General features: G+C 59.0%; 1 protein-coding gene across 5 annotated transcripts in view; it reads left to right on the forward strand.

The window, feature by feature from the left end:
* The window catches only part of AGAP1 (ArfGAP with GTPase domain, ankyrin repeat and PH domain 1), a 389,946-nt gene that overhangs the window by 187,000 nt on the left and 189,741 nt on the right, over window positions 1–13,205 (forward strand). For all 5 annotated transcript variants that reach the window (XM_090285113.1, XM_090285119.1, XM_090285104.1 and 2 more), the window contains one exon: window positions 4,232–4,324. In XM_090285113.1, coding sequence (XP_090141239.1) covers window positions 4,232–4,324 — 93 coding nt within the window. The remainder of the gene's footprint in view (window positions 1–4,231; window positions 4,325–13,205) is intronic.

The raw sequence follows: 13,205 nt of genomic DNA on the forward strand, positions 1-13,205 counted from the left end.
AGGTCTGCCCGTGAAGCTGTGCTCATCGGCGCTGTTCCTGTTCTTCCGTGTTGGACGACACAGTTCGCTTGTAAACCGTTTTAGAAACTGAGCCCAGCCGCACAGGCGTTGCTGGCAGGAATGGGAGGTGAGGGGGTCCTACCAGGCACTGTGACGGGTTTGCCTCCTGTTGGGATCCTGGGCGTGGCCATTACCGGGCCTGACCAGGGGCAGAGTGACGGAGGTGGTGACGGACCCTGAGCGGTCGGTATTTTTAAGCTGAAGGTCGTAGGAATCCTCACTCCACTAGATGTCAGTGTGAGCCAGGGAGTGAAGAGGCGGCAAGTCAGTTCTGAAATTGTAGCATTTAAGAAAGTAAACTCTGCTTGTTACCCACTTACACCGTCTTAAGTGTGTGGAATCTCACGGACTCTTCTTCCGTGGTCATTGTTGGTAGTTTTTGACCTAAATTGGCGCAAAAAAAAAAAAAAGGCGTTTATATAAAAGCGCACAGTTGGACGGCTGTGCCTTCGTCGGAGCACGCAGTGAGTGGAGCCCGGGCCCTGGGGCCGTGCGTCCCCAACACCGTCCGCCTCGCTGATGGGAGGCGGCATCTAATGGAGCCCTGCACACCATTTCTCCAGCGCCACGCTTGCGGGCTGTACCGAGCAGGCCTGGGACGCATCCCGCCGGGCTCACGTTTGCAGCCCAGATGCTCCTGTTGGCGTGTTTGCCACTTTAAACAAGAAGAAATCCATACCCCTTTTTACAAAACAGCGGGAACCGAAAACCTCTCCAGCGGGAGCAAGTTAGGCGCTGTACTTGGGGGAGGACTACACTCGATTCGTCAAAAGCGAGATGGTACCTAAGTTTTCTTCTCCTTTTTTTTTAAATAATTGTTTTGAGAAAAGAACGGTTAAAAGGCCGCAGCCATTTAGTTCCTGGTTTTGTCGTGCGGGCTCTTAGAAGGACTAGTTTAGTTCAGCGGCCCTGATCCACATGCGCATAGATGTTTCGTGAGGAAGTATGTTCAGACGTGCAGGAATAAAAAGCACACGCGTGTCCTCACCGTTCAGCTCATCCAGGTGCAGGCCGCGCTGCTGCTTCGTGATGTGAGCACCTCGCGGGGTGGGGCTCCCCTGGGCGGCCCCGCCTCGCTCGGGGCGCTTCTTGTCCGCGCCCCCGCTTTGGTCTGCCCCCCCGTGTGCCCACAGCCGCGCGTTGCTGCGCCTGTCTCCACGCTTTGCAGCAGCGATACTGTCTGCGTCAGAGTCCCCGGCCTTCTGGGCGCCAGGGACCCTTTTGGTTGCCCGCCCCCTGCTGTGCGGCCCCGTAGGGTCCCTGGGCTAGGGGCTGGGGGCCCCTGGTCTACAGGCTACTTTTAAAAGCGTAGCGAATGCTGGCGACCCCATTAAACGGAGCCGAGCGTGTCCCGTAACCGAAGATTGTGAAAGACACCGCCCAGCTCGTGGACGCCCGCTGTAAAAGCGAGGCAGCCAAACTGGTGGCATGGAAGGAGCGCTGTGTGTGGAGCCTTGCCGTCTTCCTTCCGTGGCGGAGGAGACGCTGGGTCCCCCTGCGGAGGTCAGCGACCGCGGGCTCGCTCACGGGTCCCCGGGCGGGACCCAGGTTTCTCTTCGGCAGGGGAGGCCCCGGCAGCGAAGCCTCCTGGCCCCGTAGCGTCGGTGGCTGCGGGGTTGCCCCTCCGTGGCTTCTCAGCGCGCAGGGGGACAGCTGAGCGTTTCTGTAAGGAAGGGGGCAGTCCTGAGACGCGCCTCGGCCTTCCTCTCCCGGGCGCCCCGCTCCAGCCTTCTGCCGCCCTCCCGCAGGGGTGTGCGGGGCTCCTGTTGGGTTTCTAGCCGTGCGTGGGGGGTGCCCCCGGCCTGGGCGGCGGGACACGGAGCTGCTGTGCATCTGCCGATTTCACGGAGCCTTGTCGGCAGGGGCCCCGGCTGTGCTCTGGGGATGGCCCGCGGGGGGGCGGGGGGGCGTGTGCCACAGCGTCTGCCTGTCCATGCCCGATCCAGCTTCGTGGGTGGGTCTCAGTGTGTCGGATGTGGCCCTGCCGCGCGGTGCAGAGAAGTCACCATGGCGCCGGGACTCGGCGGCCCTCCCGCCTGCCAGCGCGCCGCGGGCTCTCCTGGAAGTGCTCACGGCGCTGGGACCCTCCCCGAAAGGCCCGCGCGCCCAGGGAGTTTCTGTCGTACCCTCTCCTCGGGGCGTGGGGCCGGACCCTGAGCTCCGCTCCCCGGTCCCGCCTCGCCCGGAATCCGGAAATCCCGCTCCCAGCGACTGCGGGGACAGATGGGCTGCCTCGAGGAGGATGCTAATTTTTTATGTTTGTTTTGTTAATTATTCTGGTTAATAGAGAGTAATGGAGATGGGTTTCCAACTTCAGAATTTATAAAATTCCAAAAGTACTTTTAATGAACTTGGTCATTTAAATTTTTTAGAATGTTTTCACTGTGAGCGTGGAGTCTGATTTTATAACAGGAAACGGCGAGTCCCCGCTCTCCCATGAACTGAGATGTGGGGAAGGGAGAATTTAGGGCAATTAGCCCTTACCACACATTATTAATTAAAGGATTAGCGAGGAGTGAGTCCCCAACCCCTGGCTCCAATGCACGGCAGGGGAGTGATAAACACCCCGTCTCCCTTCTGGCCCGCAGGCAGGAGCCTTAAGTTGTACGTCCTCCTGCAGCTTTCTGTCTGCTGCTGCGTTTGTTTTACGTTATTTCATTCCGGGCTGACGCTGCCCGCCAGGATAGTGTGCACGGTGCCGGCCCGTGGGCGTCGGTAAACGCCAGCTCTTAAAGTGGCCAAGGACACGCTTTCTGTATTTCTCTCCCTTCCTGCCTTTCCTTCCTCACCTGAGGACATGCTCACCGAGCTTTAGAGAAGGGGGGAGAGGGGACAGAGACACTGATGTGGGAGAGAAACAGCGATTGGCTGCCTCTCAAGAGCACCCTGACCGGGACCGGACCCACAACCCGGGCACGTGCCCCAACCAGGGATCGAATCCATGGGCTTCCAGTTCGCGGGGTGGCGCTCCAGCCTACTGACCTACCTGGCCAGGGCAGGGCGTGCTTTCTGAGGAGCAGGTGGGCCCATGGACATGCTGTCTGAGTTGGCGTCACGGGAACTGTGACCCCGGGTCCCACGGTGCTGCCCCCTTAACAGAAACAAGACCGGCTGCCCGTCTCACACCCCGCAAAAGGGGGCGGCACCGGACACCACCCAGTCTGCTCACTTCATACATCATCTCAGATTTGAAAAGCACGCGAAAATGTTTCACCATTTTCAATATTGCGTGAGTAATGTTCCCATTGAAAAGTAATGGAGTGAAGTTGTCACTTGTCAGCACAGTTATTAGGGAGGACGAGTCTCCGATCCTTCTCTCGTAATGAAATAAATCTGTCAGCAGATCGCGGGGCTCGCGCTTCCCCGTGTCGTCGGGCCGCGGAGCCTTCGCCAAGGCCTCCCTCCAACTTGCCCTGGTCTCGGGGCGGGGCCCCGCACCCACCCCGCCAGTGGATCCGCAGGCCGTTCACGGGACGTCCGCCGTACGGCCGGGAAAACGTCCCAGGAACTCGGCCAGCGGAGCCGTTGTTTTTCCCCCAGTCCTGACTTACTGTCAAAAAAGATAGTTTCAACTTTTTCTTCCTCTTTGTTCTGTTATCGTGCGGTTCTCCACTAGTTTGACTTTGAATTTGCTGTTTTCTCACCATGCAGAAGCAATAAAAAGAAACATTAACGACACCTTGATATGAAGCGAGAGAGCACCGTTACGCCGCACAGCTGAGTTGCTAATAGAATTTTTTTCAGCGCTTCAGACGTTAATTAAATGTATACATTTATGTCGCAGGCTTCCCAAACAAGCAGCAAGGAGCCCCTTTCTCCTCAGCTGGATCAGCTGCAGCTTCAGAACGTGTTCTCCTGTTGGGCGTTACTTTTCTGTATGGTCCACTGGTCTCCCGTAATTGAATTTCGAACTCTTTAAAGAAGAATTAAAAGATGATTTTGCAGGAGAAAAGTAGGGGGAAAAGTTTGAACGTTCTCTGTAGAATGACGCCCCCGTGGAGACGGAACGCTCCACAGCTCGCGTCGGGGGTGTGCGTGTGTGTTTGTGCCCACGTGCGCCCCCTGTGGCCTCTCAGTATGCGTTTGCAGAAACGGTGCTGATCAGGGCAGACCTTGATGCCTCTGGAACCGGGAGCCTTACCCAGTGCTGACTTTGTTTCCCTTTTTGCAGTCTCGGAAAGGGAGTGACCCCGACAAAGAGAAGAAGGGCCTGGAGAGCCGAGCGGACAGCATCGGGAGTGGCCGCGCCATCCCGATCAAGCAGGTAACACCGCGCCGCCCCGCCCCCGCCCAGCTTCCCTTCCCCGGACCAGAGACACCCCCCCACCCCCTGGTCCCTCCTGGCCGGGATGCGGGCCCCTGTGCCCGGGCCGGCCCCGTGTTCTCTGTTGATGAATGCAGGAGCCACTCACTTGACATCAATTAGAAGAGGTTCCTGTGTGTATTAAAATAGGATCATTAGAATAAGAAGAGGGAAAACGTGACAACAGACCTAATGAAGTGCGGCCTGCCCGCCCGCATATGGAGCGTGTTTCCAGGCCGAGCTGGCTTCAAAGGCTCCCTTTGTGGCTGGGCTTTGATTGGGCCTCTGGCCGCCAGGCAACAGGAGTAAATCAGATCTGCGCACAAGAGCCCCTTGTGAGCCCAGGAGTCGCCCGCCGTGGCCCTAATTTGCTCGCGCAGACGGACATCTGAACGCTGTTTCAGGCTAGTTTGTCACCACGAGGCAATTAGTTGTGATCGCCGGAGCCGGTGTGTCAGCTGTGCGCGCTTGTCTGTGATTTGCTAATGAAGGAACGGTGACTTTGATTAGGTTCAGTCCCATTTAGACCCTATTACATAAGGAACATTTACAGCTGTGATGTGGGGCCTTAATTAAACTTCCTCATTACACGAGAGGACCTGTGCTCGGGCATTTGTTTTGGCTGAGGTTGCTAGCCTGGAATGGGTTTTCATTAGCCCGGAAACCAGATACCAAATTGCTCATGTCGCACGTAGAAGGGAATTCACGTGACATCTCTTGCTGTTGTATTTCCAAGGAAGACGGAGAGTATAACCCGGCGCCGTGGCTTGAGTTAGCGTGCATCACGCCTACGAGGGGAAAACCCACGGCAGGACGCGTGCTCTGCCTCCGGGCATTGGCAGGACCGCTCCGTCCCCTGGGGGGTCGCTCCTCGGCAGCCTCTCCTGCCGGTGCCGTGACTGTTGCTTTTGCACATGTTTTAGGAGCTTGTGTGGGCACTGGCCACCCTTTCCGAGGGCGGGGGACCTTCAGGAGGGCTGCCGGAGCTGGTGGGGGCGGAGAATGGGTGCAGTGGGGGGGTTAGAACCGTGTCGTGGGAGGACCAGAGCAGGGAGGCCCAGGGGTCCTTCCCGGATGCATGCACCTACTGGGCGACCCCAGCGCGGTCTGGCGTGGGGCCCCAGGAAGAAAACCCATCTTCCGTCCGCGTTGCCATGGGTGGCGATGTCTTCCCGCGGTGGGTGTCCAGCCTGGCGTCGCCCGGGCTCACGGTCGCTTACTCTTCCTGTGTGTGTTGGTTTATAACCCCAGCTCACTATGCAAGGCCATTTCAATGTGCTGGTTCTATGCTGGCAGAAGCCCTTTTACTCTCTTCCTCTCCTCTAATAACTGATCCTAGGACATTTCCTTCAGGAACATGAGAGCCCGTCACCGGACTCTTTCCTCACTCATGTCTGCTGTTGTCTGGGGTGGGACTGCTCAAGCCGGCCAGGTCCCTGGTGTCCCGGGAGCTGTCACTCAGTTTGTACCCTCCTCATCCACGGAAGGGGCCCGGCTCTCCACGTGTGTGAGGGCGGCAGTCAGCCCTCAGGCGTGACAGGAGGATTATCCTCCTTTTAATTGTGAAAGCCCAGAACAATCTCGTCGTGGCGCAGGAGGGGCACGCGGCCGCTGGTTCCTCGGAGCCGCCCCTTGTGCCTGCAGCCACGGGCGAGCTCCATCCTGGGGGTCCTCGCAGCGCAGCGGCCCCAGGCCTCGGACTCCACATCTGGGGAACGGGGCCTGGACTCTGTCCGCGAACCACTGGCATGTGGAAGTTTCAGAGGGAGTTTTTAAATGCCAGCCGATGTGGGTCCTCAAGTTCATCACGCTCGGCGCCTTTCCCACAGGCCCCACAGGTCAGCTGGGTGTGGGGACGATTGCGTGGATTTGTCTCACGTGCACGTGTGCCCCTGTTTATAAAGGAACCGAGTTCATGGGCGCCAGACGGAACTCCCCTGCCCCCAGCGGGATGACCTTGACTAGTAGAAATGAAGGTGGGGGGCCAGGCGGACAGAGCCCGGGGACAGTGCCATCCAGCGCATTCCGGCAGACCTGTTTGTTGAATAAACGAACAGTTAAATGAGTGTTTATTATTTAGTTAACGCTTTGCATCTCACATCCCATCGAATCCCAAACGGTGCCATGCTGGGGTAGCCATGTTTTCTGTATTTTAAATTAAACCCAGGAAGGGTGAGGGGCCAGGCCCGGGACCCAGCCCTTCTGCCCGGGGCCTGTGCGCTCGTCCTGCTGCCCGGACAGGAAGCCTGCGGGAAGCAAAGTTCCGTGCTGAAAATACGGCAACCTTGACCTCGGACAAAGACGCCTGTCTGCACTTGTGCCAGAAGAAGTGTCTACAACTGCCTGCAGGGACCTGTGTCCCCGGGGATCATGCCGCCTTGCTCCTTGGCCCCGGGGGACTGGAGGGGGGCTGAGGCTAGTTGGGGGGGGGGGGGGCGACTAGGGCGGGTCATTTCATCCCTCAGGATGTTGGCCACACTCAAGTCCTGCCCTTCCCGCCCACCACAGAGCGCTTTGCCTCGATGCTCCGCAGCTCAAGACCTGGCCCAGTGTTGGGGCCCCGCACCCCGATGCGCAGGCCCTCCGGAACATCAGCGACCTCCGTGGTGGGCCTGGGGACGGTGACGGTCTCGGGGCTGGCCTGTGTTTCTGGTCACAGCAGAGGTTTTCCCCCTCCCCATGGTGGTTGAGGACATGGGACAAGGCCATCTTTGGCCTGCTGTCACCTGACGCGTGTCAGTACAGGAGGGTGCGTGCCCAGTCACGGGTACAACCTGCCCGTGGGAGGACATCCCCCTCTCCCACTGGGCAGAGCCCGGGGGCCCCAGTGGGCTGGGAGGTCAGCCCTCCACGTCTCCCCAGTCAGAGACTCCTCATCCAGATGACTTCCCTTCTGCAAAACAACTTCATTTCTGGAGAGCCTTCAAGGGGATCTGGTTCTGACGGTTTCTTTTTTACTAACAAGATAGGGTCTGCTGGAATAAAAATTACAAAGCAAAGCAAGAAAAATAAAGAGCCCGAGCCGGGCTCGGCGGCGAGGGCCTGTCGCGTATGAATTTTTCATCGCTGCGGAGCCTTGTACATACATAATCGCCTGATTGCGGTGGGAGCTGGGGAGCTCCCACGGTGTCATTTGCATAAATCTTGTTAAGTCAATGGCAGTTAATGAGGTACAAATGAGCCCGGAGAAGGTGACATGCAAATCGTGGGCGGCAGATGGGAGGTCTGTTTGGGGGGACGGCAGCTGTGTGCTCCTTTCTTCCCTTCCGCATTTTTTAATCTCTGTGTTACTGGACAGATCCGCGCCCGGGCCCGGGGCCCCCCGCTTCCCCGCGGACTCCGGGCTGGGCCCCCGCTCGGCCCCGCGCCCTGACGCCGGCCCCCTCCAGCGGCACGGGCCGAGGGGCCTCGCCTCGCCTCGCCTCGCCGGGGACTGACCCACGCTCCTGTGTGTGTGCGTTTCTCAGATCCTGATCAGTTTATCTCGTCACGCTTACACAGTTGGGGAGAGAAAATACACACACTTTTTTTTTTTTAATTTGGCGGGGACAGATAAAACTTCACTGAATTTTGTTAACGCCTAGAGGATATGTTTATTGAATTTAGAGAGAGGGAAGCGGGGGTGAGAAAAAGAGGGAGAACATCAATCGGCTGCCCCTTGCGCACCCCGACCGAGGGGCAGACCTGCAACCCAGGTGCGTGCCCTGACCTGGAAGCGAACCTGCCGCCTTTTGGTGTACGGGACCTTGTTCCAGCCACCTGAGCCCCCCGGCCGGGGCCCACTGAATTTTTTTAAGCAGGATGGTTTCTCATGTGAGATTCCTGAGTAAAAATGAGTGAAAAATGCTCTTGGCTTTATTCTGCTTCTGCTTGGGGATCTGTTCTCCCTGACGCAGGCCAGCAGTGTTGGCGTCCAGCTGTTACTCCGCATCCCAAGTTCGTAGCTGTGCTGTTAGGGGTGGGCGTGCCCAGGGTTGCTGAGGAATGGGGGGCCACAGCAGGGACCCCTCCGCTGGAGTGCAGGCCCCTCAGAAGGGCCCTCACAGGCCTGTCTCAGTCATGGCTGGCATGTCCCTTGCCTGGCGGTCGGTTCTTTAAAAGACTGCAGTGCTAGCGTGGCTCATGGCGAGCTAGGTCTGTGGGCAAAGTACTGCACCGGCTCACTGCCCTCAGGTCTTTTATTTATTCCATCATTTGGTTGATAATTTGAGGGAAACAGTCTCCACTGACATTGGAGAAATGCCGGCAAAGAGGTGGATGTGGGGACCGCTGTGCTGGTCACTCGGGGCGCCCGCTCTGTCGGTTCTCGCCTGGCCGAGTCCAGCCAGGGCCCATGTTCTGTGACCTTGGGCCCCGCGAGGTTCTGCTGGGCACCTGGCAAGTCTGCTTACCCGCAGGATGCTCCGTGATCCAACAAAGGCACCCACTGGCTTCCTAAGACTTTTTTAAGAGTCTGGAGTTTGACCTTGAATGTGGATGTTGTGGCCGCCTCCAGCGCGGACGGCCAGTGAGAACAGAGAGCTCGTGTCAGCAGCCCCCGGCAGCGCTGTGGGAAGCCCCTTCCCAGGTGGCAGAGGAAGAGCCAGCGCAGTGGGAACTTCAGTCGCGTTCCCCGCCGTCCCGTGAGCTGATGGGAAGCTGTGCGCGGTTCTGATTCCCAGCGGAGTAGAAAGAAGCACTTGTCCGTTAAGCGAAAGGCACCTCTGGAGTTAACCCCCTGGCTGGCCCCTGCAGGCCGCTGACCTGCGTCGTCGGGGCTCCACGCGAGGGGGTCAGTTCTGTGGCGTCAACAGATTAAAAGCCACCCCGTGGCATGCACTTGATCGTCTCCTGGAAGTTGGCCGCCGTTCCCAGCCGGCCGGACCACTCAGCTTTCCTGTGCTTCCGTGGGGGAACGGAATCAGAGGCCGGGCGAACCTCGGGGGACTGGCAGGGAAGGACGGAGCGGCCTGCTCTGCCCCTGTGGCATGCGGGAGAGCTGCGCCTGCAGGTCCCCGTGCCTCCCGCGCCGCGTCTGCAGAGGGACCATGGCGACGGCTCCTGTCTGTGGAGCCTGACCGCGGGGTGAGCGGAAGGCGCCCTGAGAATCTGCTGTTCACCCATGTGGCAAATGAGTGCTGCCCAGGCATCGGGGGCCCACGGAGTCCCCAGGAGCAGGTAATTTACTGACGTGGACCCAGTGCCCTGAAAGCTAATTTACCTCGTGTGGGCGGACAGCTCCCGGGAGCGTTGCATCCACCCAGCCTGGTGCGCACCAGACGCCCCGCCAGTTACGATTATTAACTCAGCGGGTCAGGTGGGTGCCTGACACACCTGTAATTGGACCCCTCGGATGTCCTGCCGTCGTTGGCAAAGCAGCTCAGCGCATCCGGATGCCCACCTAGGAACTGACAGACGCTCACCCACCCTGCCCCACCCCCGCCTGAGCCTGCTGGCAGTGTGGGCAGGTGGCCGCGTGGTCTCTGCAGAACGCCTGTCCCACACCGTCAGTTCAGTGCCCACCTGCAGAACACTTTGAAGTGTTACCCCCGTGGCCGTGAGGTCTGCGTGTGTGTGCTGAAGCGCTTGACACAGGGTCGCCTGCTGGGCCACTGTGAGGTCGTTTGTGGGAGTGGAGGGTCACGTGAGACCCCGTGTGTCCTCTGGGTGTCCGTAATCCAGGCGCAGGGGTGATATCTGACCAAGGGACACGTTTCCTTTCTTCCAAAGTTCAGCGGGACGATGAGGAAATCCACTTCCGATGCGCGTGGAAGTGCAAACTCACGAGTAAGAACGTTGCCCGAAGGTAGCGCTGGCATGTGTCGGCAGGTCGTTTTTCCGTCGGACACGTCAGTGAGCTCGATTGGTTGGGGCGTTGTTTCCTGTCGGACTCAGTCCTGCGCAGACGGGCCCCGGGTGCTGTGGTAGACGCACGGGGAAGGAGCGATGCCTGCGACCCAGGCCGGCTCGGGCGAGCCGCGGAGACCCCGACCTGCGGCGTCCTGGACTGTTGGGTGGGGGTTGCAATGCAGGTGTGTCGAGAGGACCCTGGGAGCCCCCGGAGCTCAGGAACGGCGGGTGCTATTCCGTTGGAAAGAGGAGGCTGAGGGAAATGGAGGCAGGACAGGCCCCGGGGCTTTGAGGTTTTAGTGAGTGGCCCCCGGAGGCGGTGGGGGAGGGCGTTGGGGGGGATGGTGAGCGTCGCAGCAGGAGGGAGGTGCCAGAGGGAAGCCTGGGAAGGTGGTGGTGGCCAGTGCCCAGGGCTGTGCTGCCCTCAGAGGGCCACCGGCCGTGGCAGCCGTGACACGTTCATGCCCAGTGGCGGCGCGAGGGCGTGAGATTCAGCATCACGTGGAGCTCGGGCACCAGGCCGCCCTCCACCCCCGAGGGAGCACCTGCAGGCGGGGTCCCTGGGGACCAGCCAGAGCGGCCTTGGCCTTTCCGGACCGCTGTTGCCGCTGTCCTTCCTGATCGGGTTTATTCGCTCTTGTCACTTTATCCCCGTAGGGTCTGTGACAATGAGTCGTCGTCACCTGTCACAGTATTCGGGGCAACCAGCGTTTAGTGGGTCCTCTCTGAGTGCCAGAAACTGCTTGACTTCCTTCTGTCGTCCCTGAGGACGAGGACGCAGTGGGCTCAGTGGCCCCCGTCCCCCAGGTGACAAACATAAGGCTCAGGGAGACAGCACAGTCACGCCCCCAGCCTCACGCAGCGCGCTCGTCCGTCCGCTGGGGCTGCTGTTGGAAACACCAGCGCCTGGGATGCTCACACAGCAGCTTTCTCATCCCGGCTCTGGAGGCGGGCAGTTCCGGTGAGGTCAGGCCTGGCCTGTGGACGCTGCCCTCTCGGGGTGTCCTCCCTCCGCGTGTGCTCACCCCTGGAGTCCTGTCCTCTTCCTGCAAGGCCGCCAGCCATTGGACCAGGGCCCCACCCTCATGGCCTCATTTCCCCTGGCTTAACTCTTTAAGGTCTGACTCTAAATAGGGTCACACCGGGGTTAGGGCTTCAACATAGGAATTTGGGGGCACACAATCCAGCCTCTAAAACACACCTGGTGCTCAGGACGGGAGCTCGGGTCACGGACCCCAGTGACCACCTGTGACTGGCTCTGCACCTGGGTGGCGTGCCGCCTCCGGCCTTCCCGGTTGTTCATGGTGAGGCCACTGTGTTCCCGTCGGCGTTAGACTCCGTGTATCAGGTGGGAAACATACAAGAAACAGAGCGTGCCGAGGTGCGCGCTCCAACGTAAACCGTTAGGTCGCACCAGGCCGTGACTTGGGACGAGGCTGTGGCTGGCGCACCTCCTGCCGCAGAGCACCCAGGCCCCCGTCACGCAGAGTGTGGGCTGGCCGTTAAGGCATTTCACTCCCGGTCAGTGGCGGCCCTTCAGATTGGTTCTGAAAAGAAAAACGGAGGGTCAGTACTCAGCCCGAGGGACGTCCCGGGGCCTCTGCCTGTGGGCAGCTGCCTTACGCAGTTGTGTCTCTGTGATCACGTGACCTTGTTTAAATCTCCCCCAACCTGACACCCAATCCCTGCCGGCCACAGAGAGGGGGCCGAGGCTTGGGGAGGCTGTCAGGTAGCCCAGGTTAGGGAGCGAGGAAGGGGTGCAGCCGGCGTTCATCCCCCAGAGTTCTCTGGAAAGCGTTTCTAGAACAGTCTTCCCTACGCCCTTCGCCCCGGACTGAACCTGTGCTCACGATGGCCATCTTTTCTAAACCAGATCAGAACTCGGGTAACTGGCATCCTCACGGGGTTCCCGCACGACGCCGTGCTCTCTGGGGGGCTGTCTGCACAGCGTGCGCCGTGTGGCCCCTGGCCTGGCCCTCACGCTGTGGCCCGTGTCAGGCCCTCCTGCCCGTCCAGAGGCTGCCCGTGAGGCTCCCGGGGGACTTCAGCCCCGGACTAGAACACGCGTCCCTTGGGGCTCTTTGCACGCCTCTGGCTCCCAGCTGAGGACGGCACCGGTGGCCCCCTGATCTGTGCTCGTCACATGCCGCCCATCTTCAGGGCCCGCGTCAGCTGCCTCCTGCTCCAGGCAGTGCCCTTGTCCCCGCGGAGAAGGGTTGTCTTCCTCCTCCTCCTGCCCCGGCATCTGCTCAGCCGGGGCTCGGACTCTCGCTGCCTCCATCGCTGACTCGCGGACAGGCGCATCCTCAGCGGGTGTCCCTGCGCGTGTGCGTCCTAGGGGAGCGTGTCCTGGGAGGTTCGTCTCCCGCGGTGTCTGCGGGGCCGGCGGCAGAAGACTGAGCAGGCCAACGGCGTGAAACGGGTCTCATTTTGAAAACAAATTTTTCGTTTGCATAAATATATATATATCATGTTTGTTTAAAATGTAAATATAAAGTCATCTTTGAAGAGAGGATCGTTTTGATTTCGGTGCTCTGTAAGTACGTTAGCGAAAGCCCAGGGCCCCTCTTCTCACCTTTGAAAGGATAAAACCTTCGTTAATGACCAAGAGAACCACTTTCTTCTAAAACTTCCCCGCTGCTTTTCAACGCTCGGGCATCAGGAAATTTCCTCTAAACAAGTATTCATTGTCTATTTTCTTGGGACAAACTGTTTATGTCAGACCCGCAAATTTTAGGAACTCGGAACTGTTTGCATAACAGCCACCTCCTGACCCCTTCCCGTCCCCGTCGGCCACGGCCTTCACGGCTGTGATGAGTGCGGAAGCCGAGACTATGTTTATCGTCAAAGCTCTTCTTTGGAAAATAATTTATAGTTTTTAATATGCCAAAGATAATTTTATAGGAAAGTATGACTACATCAGCTACACAAATGTATAAGATGTAGAAGAGGCTGGAAGAAAAAAAAGCAGCAAAGAGACACGTGGATGGATAGATGGCCATTTTGCTCATGT

The sequence above is a fragment of the Furipterus horrens genome, unplaced genomic scaffold (assembly GCF_987537825.1).
Source record: "Furipterus horrens unplaced genomic scaffold, mFurHor1.1.pri manual_scaffold_1, whole genome shotgun sequence".
In the NCBI taxonomy this organism is placed as follows: domain Eukaryota; kingdom Metazoa; phylum Chordata; class Mammalia; order Chiroptera; family Furipteridae; genus Furipterus; species Furipterus horrens.